Source organism: Haliotis asinina, chromosome 7 (genome assembly GCF_037392515.1).
Source record: "Haliotis asinina isolate JCU_RB_2024 chromosome 7, JCU_Hal_asi_v2, whole genome shotgun sequence".
NCBI classification, from domain to species: Eukaryota; Metazoa; Mollusca; class Gastropoda; order Lepetellida; family Haliotidae; genus Haliotis; species Haliotis asinina.
The window spans coordinates 31,492,388-31,508,807 of NC_090286.1; the positions used below are offsets into that span (position 1 = coordinate 31,492,388).

At 41.3% G+C, this 16,420-nt stretch overlaps 1 protein-coding gene across 10 annotated transcripts in view; it reads left to right on the forward strand.

The window, feature by feature from the left end:
• The first annotated feature begins 511 nt into the window (after window positions 1–511).
• LOC137291043 (receptor-type tyrosine-protein phosphatase mu-like) overlaps window positions 512–16,420 on the forward strand; it is a 190,775-nt gene continuing 174,866 nt past the window's right edge. For 3 of the 10 annotated variants that reach the window (XM_067822307.1, XM_067822310.1, XM_067822312.1), the window contains exon 1: window positions 918–1,088. In XM_067822307.1, the coding sequence (XP_067678408.1) occupies window positions 1,016–1,088 (73 nt within the window). In that variant the 5' untranslated portion in view covers window positions 918–1,015. Of the gene's footprint in view, window positions 1,089–16,420 lie in introns of all 10 variants that reach the window. The other 7 variants (XM_067822303.1, XM_067822306.1, XM_067822305.1 and 4 more) reach the window with 4 other exon arrangements.

Consider the following 16,420-nt stretch of genomic DNA (forward strand, 5'->3'; position numbering starts at 1 on the left):
TACATGTTCAAATTTATATTTCATTAAAATCAAAATAGTGCGTTAATATCCATGTAGTTATTGAATTACGATGTTGAATAGTGTGCTGTGGATGAATGGCTGCACGAGAGTGTATTCATTGTACTCGGAGACCTCAGATCTCTCATGCTTCGCTTGTTTGAACAGCAAATAAATTTAAAGCCATGTTGGACAGACATGGACTCAAAACCTCGTGAAAGTGTGTGCAGTAAATATCAGAGCATTCATATCCAGATATCATATTGGATGTGCTTCACTCACGGCCAAGTCCTCTGATAAGCACGTGATGCACGTGCATTGTTTGATGCACGTGTTTTCATTGATGCCCTAATGACCGCGTTATGATGAGAAGTTATTATTGAACTCAATAATTCAAACCCAGCGAAACACTGTAAACTAAGAGTCGGGATAAATCGCCTACCGCGCTGTGCCGGGGGTGGGGATCAAAGCGCGTTGTGGACGGCGAGTATTCGATAGAACGCTAGCCTACTGTCAGTCGCGCTGTATCGCTGGACGCAGTCGCACGCATCACTCAGCTGTTCGACCGTCAGTTTGATTCAGTGTCTTTACCGTGTATGTCCCGAGAAAGCCTGACCCAGGGGAAACTAGCCCCAGGGGACGGGAGTACTTTGTTTCGAACTCACTCGGGTCGGGCACTCCTCGGTTAATTTCTTTGTGACTTCATTATCGGAGTGTGTCAAACGCCGACCATATGACAAGATGAGTACCGTTTTTGTGTGGGTGTAATCATTACATCATTTGGATTATCCCTGGATTATACAGGCAGCATTCGCTCACAGCCGGTGCCACATATGGCCCCCCGACGAAATCTGAGTGCTACCGAGCATGCGCATAGGGTAAGCACCGTACCCCTCGAGGCGAGGAGCTTTTGAAATTGGATCCGCAGAAGAAAGTTTAGGCGTCTAGCAGTGTGGATCTGGCATTGTAGAAGATGCGAGCCTCTTGGATAAGTTTCTCTAGAGAATGAACAGCGAACATGATTTCCCTTGATTGGATTATACTCTGGATATTCTGTTTAGCTGTCCTTCAAGTATGGATCGCCGAATCTAGTAAGTAAAAGATTAACACGTTTTGTTTGGGAAGTTTTCAAAGCAAAATGCCTGTTGCTAACTTGGATGGTCGGACGCTTGAGTCTGAACTCGCAGGCATAGCCGAAGACCAAAATAGGTACATGGCATATGCTCTGAGTTCTTGGCAATGTGGAGGGTTATTATGATCCCCCTTTACGGGTTCACAGACACTGTTTCAAAGGGTTACTCTTTAGATAAATCCAGTGGGTCTGGAGATTTCTCTTTGAGTGACACATTGGATGTCGTGGTAATAGGTGTTAGCGGAAGTAATAGATTTTGAACGTGAACATGATGAGAAACCCGTGGGTGATTCACTCTCAGTGCTAGGAGCTATATTGTTTCCCCACATACCCTCCCTAGCCGTATAATTCGTATTTTCCAAGCCTTTACTTCGACCTCCGCTCACGCGTCTAAACATCCATTCCGCCGTGGATCACGTCAGCAGGTTTGTTCGCGTCACCGGACAAATCTCGCATCGTGGCCTCGATTTCTTGTGCCCAATCCTCTGAGATAAATCTCTTCTGTACCACAACTAGATAAGTGGTCATAAAATATTTTTTACAGGTGCTTGTTTTTTTTCTATCTCGTATTATATCATATTCCTTTCTCAAACACTCTTACATTGCTGGACAGTAATGAGCCTTCATGTTGTACCGGCTCCCATTCACACGCCCCCATAGTTTGACAGAGTCCCAAGTAAAACATTTCACAATGTGTGTTGCGAGTCATATTTATGAGTGTTCCATCACGTGTTTAACCGTACGGTGTGCTGGTTCCATGGCACTGTAGTCCTAGTACAGGATGATTGTGTGGTTGTAATGCCGAGCGATGAGTGGGGCGGCCTTGTATTGACGAGTCACTTGTTGCGTTATATCGATAGTGCCATGGCTGGTGTTCTGAGTAACTATGTACGTTGATGTACGTTTTGAGTCATAAACCACAAGTGTTGTGAATCTAATTACCGTCCCCTCTCCCCCCTCCCTCCTGTGCTTTATAATTTAGTGTGATCAGCCAGTTTTATGTGAAGTCATGTCAATGCATGCTATTAAAGTCATTCCTAACAGTATTACTGTAGAAGATATATATATATGGAACTCAAACCGATCTAAATATACCTTTTAGAAGCGAGCTTAGCAGGTCTAGTTCCATCGTTTTAACATAGCTATGTTAAATGTCGAACGAGAAACATTTGTATGAGTAGCTACGCATAATAAGCTCTTGAACAACACAAGAATACTCAAACAACGCAAAGAACGTCAAGTGATACCTATAACATCATCTCTTCACTTTTGTCAAATGAGATATGTCTCGGTTTAGGCAGAGGCTGATCCGTTACCCGTGATGCTCTTTATGTGTAACACACAGCACTATAATTACACCTTGGTTCCAGGTCGTATTTACCAGGTTCGTCAGGGGTGTGTCGACAGTGACAGGTTACCTTATTGCGCCTGTCCCTTCGGTGACCTGAACAACCCATCTCTTAGCTGAAACATGAATGTAGAACATGATTTAAATTCAGGGACAAAGCTCCAGGTCGTCTCTGCTATTCTTGCCGTGTGTATTTAACATTAAGCATACTCCAATGATCGCGCTCAAAGGGTCGGGTTTCTTCGAATGGAATGTTGGAAAATCTAATGCGAAAAACATGTGTTGTTGTGTAGAACAATAGAACGCCTGTTCTATGAGTCTCTTCCGCATGAGAAGAAATATAATTCATAGTTCTCAGATATACCACATAAATATCTACTTAACTTCCTGCAGAATGAACTTGGGATCTGGCTTGACCGTATTGAATGCCCCACGTTTCAATCTGAAATGAAAACAAATAACCCTACAGTGTATGGTATTTGTTTGATGAAGGACACTTGTATGTCTCTTAATGTGACACACACGCTGAAAAAGGTAAGCCTGGTTTACAGTGTTTAGTGCTTTGTTACCGTTCTTGGGTACAGTACAGCTTGTACGATGCTTGAAGATGTCTAACTGTCGATGTGGTGTCAACATTTAACCCAATCATTTAAAGGTTATTTTGGATGGAGCGCATCACTCTTCCTGCACCTGTTTAACCATTTCTGATATGTGAGGTACTTATAGACTAATGCTTAGTCCCTGAATGTATATGATGTTGATAGTGACGAGCAAACCTCTTTAAACTGAAAAGGAGCCTTGGGAAACCACAAATTCAGACTGAGAGGGCTGGGCTATAGGGATAATAATAAGGTTCAGGGCTCTGTGAGACTAGATACCAAGGTACTTTTAGTAATGAGAGTCTTGTAGTGTGCAGACGTTCAGGCATATTCCAGTCAGATGGGGACGTGTGAACCCGCTGGAGTTATTTTTTCAAGTGTTTAAGAATAATCTCACATTGGAACCATTTTGACCTATCAAAGTCCATTCGGACAATCCGGGCTTATTTTTATCCATGACAAACAGAAACATTGTTTTGCATTATGCAAGAAGCGCCTTCTGTAGTCCCCCTGTTTTATCTGCCAGGGGCAGACCAGTGGTAGAAGCGTTTGCTCGTCAAGTCGACGACTTGGTTCCATTCCTCGTGTGTTAGGTTTAAAAGCTGGGAAATTGTTGATCTGGTGTTAACAATATTGCATGTAGTAATACAGCATGAGATTACATGACCCTGTATTCAACACTGACAGTAACACGATTCTGTTTATGGTGATGTCTGGCGTTGGGGTAGCCTAGTGGTTAGATCGTTCGCTCTTCCCAGACAAAACCCAGGTTCGATTCCCGTGGGCACGAAGTGTTGAGCCCGTTTCCGATGTCCTCCGTCCTCCTAAGTGAATGTTGCTAAAAACGGCATAAAACCATTCCCACTACGGCGATGCCAGCACAGTGGTACAAATCTATCAATAGAAAAGGCTGCATTGCGATAATATTCCATGATCTAATTTTACACTCTCGTTAACCGAAATGTTATCTCTGCTTTGTGAGTTTACTTCATGTATAAAGTTATAATGGGGAATATTAACTCGTATGAAAACGTGTATAGGACTCGTCACTCGTCACGCGAGTCTGTAACGCTTGTTACATCAGTACATATTGCATGCGAGATAACTCTATCATCATCGCTGTGTGATCTCTTCTCACGGGAGGTTACGTGAGTAACATAGGAGGTTACGTCATGTTACAGCGATAAGGCAGGTATCGAGTTACAGAGAGCGGCAACGTGGTGCTTATCAATATCTTTGATGGCATAGTACGTATTAGCTGTTCTCTCGAGCTCTTTGTTTCTGGTCTTCGTTGCACAAAGCGACGGTTGTAAGCCTGTTAAAATATTCGTATTACGATCGCCTTAGCACTACAATAGCTTTGTGCAACTGGGCCATTGTCGCGTGTTTGGGAACTGTTGTCGCGGAGCGTGGAATCAAATTCAGTTCCATTTGACATTGTATGACAGTGTTTTTAATAATTTGGGTTTTCTTCTTTTCTTTTTCCAAATGAGTCCAGAGTGAAAGCCTCAACGCGGCATGTCGACACCCTGACCTGACGTGTCTTGTGTTTAGGAACGGTGGGTGAAGGGATATGGTCGTCCCTGGGGTAGCCAACTACGTCCAACCTGTTAAAGAAACTGCACTGTACAGAGGTCGCTTTTCATGTCGGAGCGGTGTGGCAGCCGAGTGGTTAAAGCGTCCGCTCGTTACGATTAAGACTTGGGTTTGATACCCTACATGGGTACAATGTGCCCGTTTCTGTTGTCCCCGCCGTGATGTTGCTGGAATATTGGTACAAGCGGCGTAAAACTATACTCACTCACTTTTCATGTTGGATTTAACGCTATGACGTAAGGTTTCATGACTCAGCAATACAATACAACTAGATGTTTTATATTTATTGTTTAACGATACATACAGCAAGACTTCAGGTATATGCCGCCTGTCTGTAATGTTCGAGGCTGAACCAGTCAACCCGGTGATTGAAATCATGGTGATCGGTCTGCTCAGTGATTGCATATTTCGGCCTGACAACAGGATCAACAAACAATAACGATAACTACTGAGATTAAAAGAATGTTTCTATTTAAACTCTACTTTCAAAGCACTTTATTTTTACGTTAAACTTTTCTATTGGAAGCGAATATATTTCATTTGAAAGGCTTTGATAACTTTCTCTCTCTCGTTAATTGTGTATACCAACACGCAAACCGAATTTCAAATACAATAACCGAGTGCAGTTCTATTGTCTCTGTGTTGAAGAACGCATTTTAATTCATATTCTTCTATATATGATTGCTAAATACACCACACAGTCTGTTGTGTCAAACACAAACGAATACTAGCGTCTCCCGGGGATTTGTTTCATTATAAAAGTATCGAAGTAAAAAATGTCATCATTTTCTTTGTTGATTGTATTTGCAGTAGTAAAGCGACACCGAAAAGCTCTCCACTAAATTAGATCCATGTAGAACGTGTAATGTTTTGGTCCAATTACGCAATGCATATAAAATCGATCACTTTCAGTTGTACATCCACTTGGACGGTGGTTTGAACAAGTGGTCATTGATTAAATCCCTAACAATCAAACACGCGATAGAACAGATCTACAGTTTCTGAAGAAGTGTAACAATGCCTTCGGACTAACAAGATTTCTATCGACAGAGGTGTAGCAACCTTGCAAGGGGAAAACACTCGACATATCATGAGGCAGATATGTTTGATGTGTCGATTTCTTGTGATTGGGACAACCTTGATTGTGGGGGATGAGAAAGACGGTGGGGAGCGTATTTCGCTAGGGGAGAGGGGTGAAGTCGAGGGGACTCAAGCCTTTGGGTTGTCATTACCGGGTCTTGATGCTTCTGAACGCGCAGCCGGTTCATCAGGCAAACCGAGTGTGTTTGAAAGCTCGTGATTAAAACTGATCAACACGCGCTAACAATCACAACACCTCTTCTGAGGGATGAGCCGCCATTAAAGTGGATTGCCTAACGACGGGGAGCAGTCATTTCGGCAAATTGCATTTTCTCAGTTCGGACAAGAGACCGCCCGCGTTTTGGTCAATCGGACAATAAAATCTGCGGTAGCGTGACAGGACTGGTCAGAATAATACACAATGGAGACAATAATTAGAAGTTGCGACAGGTCGAATTAAATATTTCACTGGCATTTGTTCGACAGATTCTATGAGGGAAGGGTGGTCCCGTATTTACAGATGATTAATTCATTCGATTGGCGTTTCGCTTCAAGCCAGAAGTTGTAAGGTTACAACAAGAGGGTTTTGTAAAATCTCATGCTGTCATTATCATGGTGTGTTAACACAGAGAATGCAGGACAAATGACAGCGTGATTTAAAATCTCTTCTCCAAAAATCTTGTAATTTCATTAGGATAGGTCAATATTTGAGCAGCAGAGTATTAATAATCATTGGGTTTAATGTGATAGATGTTTAAATGGACTTTTTTCAGAGCTCATACATTTCTGTTGAAGCTGAACTTTGTGAAGCTGAAACTGATGAGTTTAAACCAGATTTCGAATGTTTGGTATTTGTTACAAAAATACAAACTGAAATTTCATGTGAAATACCAAATTGAAACAAGCGGACTCATTGCTGTTTACGTACAGTATTACGAACTCGTAATAACTTCCTAATATTTTGCTTGTATTTCGGCTTAAAATTTACTCAGTATCCTTTTCGCATTTGAAAATAAACACCTCGATGTATTAAATTGAATAGGACCATCCGGGTCCCATCAGTTAACGCCTAATTATGCTTTACATCATATTCACAATACCAACAATCTGACCGTGCTTCTCCTCGATAAGGGCTTGGTTTTTCACTCACCATCCCCGAACAAGCATTCAAACGAAGCCCACACTCATAAATCTATTACTCACAATAAAAGTGCAAATCAAAGATGACGTGCCTATGAAAATATTTGCTTATGACTCGTAGGGAGTATTTGCACACGACATATACACGTCAAAGAATTGGGCTCTTTAAACGTTAGACCATTATCTGGATCAATACGGAGCATCCGAGCCCTACATGCCATGTTTGTCATCTCCTATAAGCGAAGTTATCGTTGGTAATTGTCTCTTAAATCCGCCAAATGTGATGCGATAACACCGTCATGTATATTTCATTGGATGTGAAATCTACATCACCTTTTATGGATGCTTTGCGCCCTCCATGACACCCATGTATTGACTTTCAGCGCTTCGCTTTCCCATCTTGTTGAAGTAGAAAGGAATTGGATATAAAAGTGTAAGGGGAGTACATTAGAAGAAATTGTCTCCGACTATTTGGAAAGTGTAGGTAGCGTGATTAACAGAGATCGAACGCCATATGGCGCTTTCGGCTTGCATTGATCGACTTGAAATAGACACTACATATCACTTGCACCGCTACTTCTCTCTTAAAGGTACTCGTCACACCGTGTAGAAGATTGCCTGCTTTGATGACGCTTGATTGATATCGTGTAATTATTTCGATATGTTTGGCCAATGGTGTTACCACTTGTCTGGTCTTGGAAAAAGTAGGTTAAGATCTTTACATTTGTTTGGGGATGTCTTCATGATGGTGAGGCTTCTTATCAGCCCACGTGGCCATATGTGTAGTCTGTCGTACAGACCCTGAAGTATATATTTCCAAGAAAGCCCACGCAAGTCTAGAAAATGTGGCAAGTCTAGATTTCCTTAGTCTGAAAATGAAGACAGTCTCAGGACTCCATTTCATTATATTTTTTTTCAGTAAAATATGTTCATTTCGGAGACTAGCTGTTAGTCTACCATATGTGAGGAACGGTCTCATTCAATCAGACCCAGCACCTGAGGCAACAGAGCCCGCCAGACACCAAACAGGCAGGATTTGTTACAGACTGCCAATGTACAACATGTATTCTGAACCATTGGGACTAAATAGGTGTGTGAGTTTAGTTTTACGCCGCTTGGGGCAACATACTAGCAATATCACGGTGGGCAATGCCAGAAATGGGTTTTACATAATTAACGCATGTGAGAGAGTACGTGAGTTAGGTTTTACGCCGCCTTTAGCAACATTCCAACAACGTCACGGCAGGGGTCACCCAAAATGGAATTTTCTGATGGAAATCTATATAACACAATATTGTTACTGACATTTACTGACATCATGTTTCTGACTATAGCAACATATTAATCTATCAGACAAGTGCCTGTGTAGTTTAGTTAGAGACAATAATTGATCCCCACATGCGTAACTTTACGAATATTGCTAAAAGCAGCTTAAAAACCACACTTTCTCACTCACTAACTCATTCACTCACTCACATAGTTCAAGATTTTTTTCGAAGGACAAATTTGTGACTGAGAATGTATCGGAGAATAGTATAGACCTAAGCGTCGCCAATAAACAATCCTTCTGAAGGTCAGCTGTGGTATAATAATTGTTGGTTATGCTCTCAACTAATAACTTATACACCGCACAAGGGGAAACCTGGCATTACTTAATGCCAAAGATCATTGGAATTCAATTAACGTAGTAAAAACACTGCTATTATTTTCATAACCACTCTGAATCTAGTCGTGGTTTTGACCGTGATTCACTAAAATCCCCGTTTACAAACGGACGGTCCGATAACAATAGCCAAAAAATTATTAAATAAAATGGTGTGACGTTACAGTTGATTTGGAAATATTTGTTTGTTATCTGCACTCAACAATTTGTAAATATTCGAACCTGCAACTGACAATTCAGTGATAAATATCATGAGCATCGGTCTTCGCATTTGGGCTGCTATCACATGTGTCAAGTCAGTGAGCCTGACCGCCCGGTCCCTTTACTCACCTCTTACAAGAAGCATTGGTTACTGAAGGCCGGATCTTCACGGGTATTTGGAAGTGAACTTCGTGTAGTGAAATGGTGCAGTGGTGTTTGTAATTGCTTTCAGGATGCAAATTGTAGGTTCGAATCCGACATTCGCTCTGTTAAATATCCTAGATAAATCCTACTCACTTATTCCAATGAACTATGCATCTTTCACATCCATATAATCCTACACAATAACTAGGCCCAGTATCAGCATATTGCCACGACCTTCACCTCTGATCTCACTCGAGATCAGTCAAACTGTTGTACGCCTCGGTCAAGCCAATTGTCGCTAACAAATGTCAAACGTTTCAGTCAACGTACGTTTTTACAAATTTCAGATAAAGACATTCAACTTCACTTCTTTTTCCCGTTTTTTTTTTCAAACAGTGATAGATGACGAGCCATGGGTATTTATCGAATATATACGTTACTCTCACAAGTTGCTATAAACTGCTTGGTACTCAGCTCCTTACACTATAGACTGTTCGTATACTGTAAGAACTAAGTCTTCATTAGTGTTAAGAGGTGAGACGATCTATCAATAACATCAAGCGAGAAAACAATTACAGATAGCAAATTAATCAGGTATCCCGTTACGCCATGCCAAAGGACTGTCAAGCAAGCCTCGGACTGAGCAATGAAATACAGCACGCGAAAATGGCCATTGATTCCTACGAGTTATCACACCAACTTTGTAGGCCAAATTGATTTAGCGGACTGCCGATTGGGGTTTGTAGAAGCAATTGGAAAGGGATTTGTTTGGATGAGGACTAAAAAGGCAAGAACACGAGGCAAAGCTCGTGGTAGTGGTAGTAATTGGAACTATTTGGTACTATACCGCCAGGTGAAAGTGAATGGACGTAAAGAGCTCCCTGTCTGAGGGGACGGATAGGATTATAATGAAATGTCATGGTCCTTCAGTCTATCATAAAACGGTGTTTAGGGGCTATCAGAGCTAAAGCAAGTACGCACGCGGACGCACGCACGCACGCACACATGTAGACGTACATTCACAGAGCAGTAGGTGTTCTCAGTTTCTTATCAGTCACCGCATGGCGTTTACTTCGCGGAAACGAGTATTGCCTTTGTTAGTATAAATATTAAACAGTTTTTACAATTACAACCGCCGTTCTTAGCAAACAGACCACGTGTACCCAGTGTAAACAGTCTACATCCTCCGTGGAAGCAACATACGGGTCACATCACGAATATTGAGTACACGATACTCTCAACGGGATCTTGACCTTCAGCGACCTTGAACAGAAGGTGCAATAACGTTTGTGAGCATATGGGCACCAGCTCCTGTTTAAAGATGACATCCATTTTAACCTCGGTTTCATTCACCTTTTATTGCCCATTCCACTGTGTTCCGTTGTTTTAATGAGCATTGTGCTCAAGCTTAGCCAGGGATTTTTATGTCAGTGTAACTGCTTGAAACTTAGTTTCATGTTTCGTCTTCTATTATTTTAGCCACTGGTCTTTGCCACAGTTCCATAATTAAAGGGTAAAATATTTGCCCTCATACGGTCAACGTGTGTATGTTATAATGGTTTCGTCAATATTCACTCGTGCTTGACTTCTGCAGGAACCTTTCCTTTTTCCAAAATCCATGAAAAAAGAGCAAGAGTTTTATGTCATTTTGTTTGAAGTTGTTCAAATGGCAGTCTTTTCTTTGGCTGTGAAACATCCATGTTTTGCAAAAACTGTTTGATTTCAAATCTGTTAAAAAGTACAACCTTTATGTCCACGTTGCCAAAGTGCATCAAATAATGTGCCAGGGTAATTCATTTCACTTTTGCGCAACCGTATTGAAGTTGAATATCATTATTAGGAAATGACTATTCCAAGAGTGGAGTTCGGTTTGGCTATGATACTTGATGTTTCATTTCAGTCACTTGTGTGTCTTTCGTACATTTGCCCCAAAATACTGGCTATCATAAATACATAAATGGACGTTCATTATAACGATCACTGGATTGACTAATCTACATTCGATTACGTACTCCCGTATTTCCTGTAGTTTACGTGAGAAAACAAACAAAGCAAATTATGACAGCGGCGCCCACATGAACAAAGTTCTCTTAGACCAGAGATGACTTGGTAAAACGGGAGCCATGTGACTAAAGCTTTGTCCAATACACCATTGATGGGCGATTCAACACCTGAAGGAACCCAGATATATATTTAGCAATGTTACGGTTGTCTGGAAGCAATATGTCTGTTATCTGGAAGAACGCCAGACCCAACACAACAGATCCACATCATTAGCCGAGATATATCCACGGACAGCTGAACCCGTCCCCCCTATCTTTAATCCCCCCTCCTCCTCCCCCATGGCAACCTTCCTAGCCACGGAGCAGCTACTTGTTTCCTCTGTATCAGTACGTAGGTATCTGCCGTATCGTCAAGTCTGGACAATCCAGTGTACAAACATTGAATTTTGAGGCTGATGGATCACTGTTTACATTTGGTCTTTGGTGTTGTTAAGGAGGATCACCCCTAACACATCCATCATCTTGTCGAGGTTCTATCTTTAAATTGAGTCTGCTCCAGTTTTAGGGTCCAGTGCCAGTGCTTCTCTTATAGGATAAGAGGTATTATTGAGGACTTATGTGAAAATGATTTTACTGGGCTGTTACCTCGTATAGATGGTGAGTGAGTGAGTTTAGATTTACGCCGCAATCAGCAATATTCCAGCTATATGGCGGCGGTCTGTAAATAATCGAGTCTTGGCCAGACAATCCAGTGATCAACAACATTAGCATCGATCTGCGCAATTGGGAACCGATGACATGTGTCTACCAAGCCAGCAAGCCTAACCACCCGATCCCGTTAGTCGCCTCTTACGACAAGCATAGTCGCCTTTTATGGCAAGCACGGGTTGCTGAAGGCCTATTCTACCCCAGACCTTCACTGGTAGTATAAATGATGAAGAGGTCATATTTTATCCGTTTGCTTCTTGTTTGACCTCTCAGTATCGTTATGTGATGACGACGTCTCAACATCATTATGTGACGACGATTTGTGAAAAATTGAACACTCATCACTCATTCGGGTGGAGTGCCATGACAGGCATCAATCAAGACAGAAATACAGTCAGTTTGGTCCAGATAGTTTACTGTCCCAAGCATTGTTGACGAAAACAGTGTGGTTCTATGTGAAAGAAGACTATTATATTCAAAGTCATGAGCTTCATGCGTGCGTTATTATTGTCCTGCGGCGTATCAGCATATTTTGGAAACTGTTTTATTCAATGTAAAATTATGTTTGTTAATGTTCGTATCACCAAATATATATACTGGGCAAAATAAGTTAGGGATATTGGTATTTTTATGATTGATATCTTATCAGATTGACAATGAATAAATAGATCACAGTTGAAAATTTCAAAATTTGCAAATATCCCTAATTATTTTTGTCCAATATACATCCATACACGTACTCATGTGTTACTTTGTCCAACAAATTTAATATAAGTATCTGCCTGCGATGAAAGTATATACTCTGTTGATAATACGTTTCGAAAACCAATCGTTTCTTAACTTCTTTTGAGCAGCATATATTGATAAGAAGAGTGAAGTGTTTTAGAAGTGGGTATGATGTTTCTAGAGTTTGTTTTAGTGACACGTGATGATCTGTTCTCGTAGTTCAGTTTTCCGATCAAGTCGTTAGCATTTTGCGTCCTTAATGTCTTCCGAGTTCGTCAAAGCCCTGTTCCCTTCCATTAAACAACTCCTTTTTCGGGGAGCGTTCACTGCCAGAATTCATCAAACCTGTCGGAAATTATACAATCCAGTTCCACAAATTCGGAATCTACTTCATCAGAGATTATCAGTCCATAACTGCAGCATCACTCCTCCATCGCATCTGTCTGCGACTCCATCACCAGTCATATCGAACCATCAAACCTCATATATTTTCCTTCTTAATTCGTATTTTTCCTTTCTTTACACCCTTAAAGCTTCAGAGGCAGAATGTATGCATCATCAAAACGCTTGTCTCATCTGTTCGATTTTTCCACTAAGTTCATAAATTTCGTTTTATCGCACTAAGAACTATCCGTTAATGTCATAACCGAACAGAAGACCTCCTTTCCCCACCCATGCACTTAGCGAGCACGTCGCGTTTGTCTTTAGAGGCTCCCCGCTGCTTATCTTCATAAAACCATTTTTCATTTTGTTCAGTGTGTATACGCTATCATCATCACCAGTCTCATATTTTCCACCTCATCACCCTAAGCTGGCACCCCCTCCCACCAAAATACCCCTCCCCAGTGTATTTCATCTCCCGGACCTATCAATATACTGTGACCTTCTCCACCTCGTCAACTTTCTTTATCAAAGAACAACGAGCTTCATCGATCTCACCTCGTTTTCTGCACAAACGTCTCGATAAGTGAAACGTTCTGATTCTAGTAAGCAGTGAGGCAATCACTTATATAATGACTAGACTTAATACATTGCCGATACTCGCTGTTCAGATCAAATAGATCACGACTTTGATTTGGTTAAGTAACCCAATCTTATCGATCGAATCTTTGGGCTCTTCCAGTAACTATAATACGATCTGCCCTGGCTTACAAGGGACTTTGAGATGTAAGCCTCTCATCTATGTGGAGGTCCAACCATTGATTGTCTGTCTACCATGTAAACCTATTTCCCATCACCAGCGTCCAAAGGATTCAGAGGGTTTTTTAACTTATTAGCTTATTAGGACTATTCGGGAAAGTTTTTTTCGAACCAGTTGACATTCCCCGGCTATAGAAATCGCATATGTTAGCCCTGATTGAATTATAATTGTTGTGTTTGGTTGATAGACAGTGTAATTAGAGTGCTGTCGAACTTATATTCTAGCTGACATATGAAATTGCCCAACCTCGCAATCAAACATCATTATGCCATAATTGAGTCTAATTAACTCATGTTTTTTTTATTCATTATATGTTTTCAAGCGAAGTTTTGTTCAAATGTTTTTCTTTTCGAGATTTGATGGAATGACGCGAAGAAATGTCTTTATATACTGTAGACCACAAATGATTCTCCAAAGCCACACGTTCTCCCTTCGTTTGGTACAATTCTAATTCTAGGTCCTCAGTCAGACCCAGATATGTGTCACCAGCCGGAAACCCAACGGAAACCGAGACGTATCGCACTGGGCAGTTAACTGGGCATATCGACGGTCAGACTCGGGGACCTGGTTGGCAGCATTTTGGTTTACGCTCATGATGACCATCTCTGAGTTTTCTCGTCCAGACTGGATTATTTCTGGACCGTGGTCTTGTAGCTGGAATATATAAATATAAGCAACAAACAAACACAACTTTGTCTATGAACAGTACATTAGCGGGAATGTGGTGGGTGCACTTCGTCTCTAAGAGCCCATGGTCATGGCATATGCCCAGTCAGGCTCTTTTGATTTCGTGTCACAGTGACCCTATTTCATGCATCGTTGCTCATGTTGTCTGTAACTGGTTCACGTATCCTATAACCTAGCTTCAAGCCATAGCGATATATTCTACTCAAAAGAATAACATGTCAAATAACTGTAATCACATGGAAGAACTGTAGGGTCCTTCACTTCTGTTGAGTAGTACTGGTGGAGTGTTGCTCATTAAGGTTAAGTAACACTCACCCTCTCACCAGAAGAGCGGCGGGATAGCCTTGTGGTTAAAGCGTTCGCTCGTCATACCGAGGACTAGGGTTCTAATCCCCCGACTAAACGAAGCCAATTTCTGGTGTCCCACGTTCGCTGGATATTGATGGAAATATGCTGTAGCGGCATAAAACCAAAGCTCACGCTCACTAGAAATCTGTACAATAGCAACATTGTACAAACATCCCACGGAGATTCCCACTGCTCGAACCACTTCAATCATCAAACATATGCATTAATAACCCGCGTTAGCACATTCTGCGAGACGTAACCATTTGTTTTAAATAATACAACACATGCAATATCTGACGCACCTCCTACATCCCATCTGATATTCACACATCGTCCTCGTCTGAAACACCAGCCTGCTCGTGGGACCTCAGCAACAGCATACAGGAAGCCCCTCGTTATGCCTTGCCACGTCTTGGGATGCAATGAAAGCAGCTCTGAGTCACCGACACCTCCGTTTCTCTGCGACCAGGAATCCTTCATCTGTCTCATCTCGACCAAAAACCACCAAGTCTCGCCTCGTCGACTTCAAGCTGTGAGGGCGCGTCGGAACAATCTCAACTGAATTATCCATCCACTTCTTAATTGGTAGCCGGACCAGCATCAAGTCTCTTAACATATTTAGAAGAACAAAAACCTGAATTGTATTCATAAAATGTGCAAAAAAAATTGAGACCAGAGACTAATTTCATTTTCTGACACCCTAGTAACCTGGATGTGCCCTATATTTTAGAATCGTATTGGTTGTATTGGGGTATATTTGTTTCAAGGTGACAAACGTATTGGCTGGGAACCTTTTGTATTGTATTGTATTGTATTGTATTTTGATACACATGCAAGCTTGTATGGATGATACTTTGTCAGAAACATCGATGCTACTGCGCCCAAAGCAGCTGGCATTTTCTGACTGACCTTTAGATTTGAAATTATTTTTCATACGAAGCCACTTAAATTGAAATGTTTCTTAATCTAACGAGACAACGACTCATTTCATGAAGTCATTATGTGGTTATGATACATTTTTTGTAATGATCTTTCTCAGTTAACTGCCTAAAGAAAGGTTTGGTTATACTGATTCAAGTTATGTAAAAGTCTATTGCTGGTATTTCCTAAACTGGTTTCACTGTCATCGGTGTGTTATCTTGGTGCTAATGTCATTGTGCTGCAGAAAAAATGTAACCTCTCCAAACACCAGCACTGCTAATTTTAACGCCTCGAACAATTCTTTCTGTCATCATAAATAGAACATGACACAATATTATCCCTCTTCTGACGTGAAGTGAGCCATCCATCATTGCTAAGAAGACGGGTTGAAAAGTATGCAATCGTAGGCGACATTTCCGGTTCTTGCAGGTCCACCCGATGGCAAGGATCGTGGCGTCTCTTGTCTCTATTCATCTCGGCTAAACACGACCGGCATCTTCCATCGTGCCGTCAATCTAAGTTTTCGTGGATCTTTGAGACATTTGTTTCTGTAGTGTGTCTGATGTGATTGAAATATTAGCTTCTGGAGAGGGCAAGGGCATAAAGATGCATATTTATTTATGATGATTGATACTTGTGTTAGTTAGACTAACTACTAGTCTCTGAAATGAATATACTTTACAGAAAAAAAACGTTCATAGTGAAAAAAAATAATGTAATGAAATGGAGCCCTGAGAGTTTCTTAATTATCAGACTAAGGAAATCTAGACATTTTCTAGACTTGCGTGGGCGTTCTTGGATATGTTTACTTAAGGGTCTGTACGACAGGCTATTGTTTAAGTATAAAGTGCACAGAAGTTTTCATGTAACTCCAGTGTATGTAGGTCGAGGATAAAGCATTTGTACTCAGTGCCCAGGATAGATTC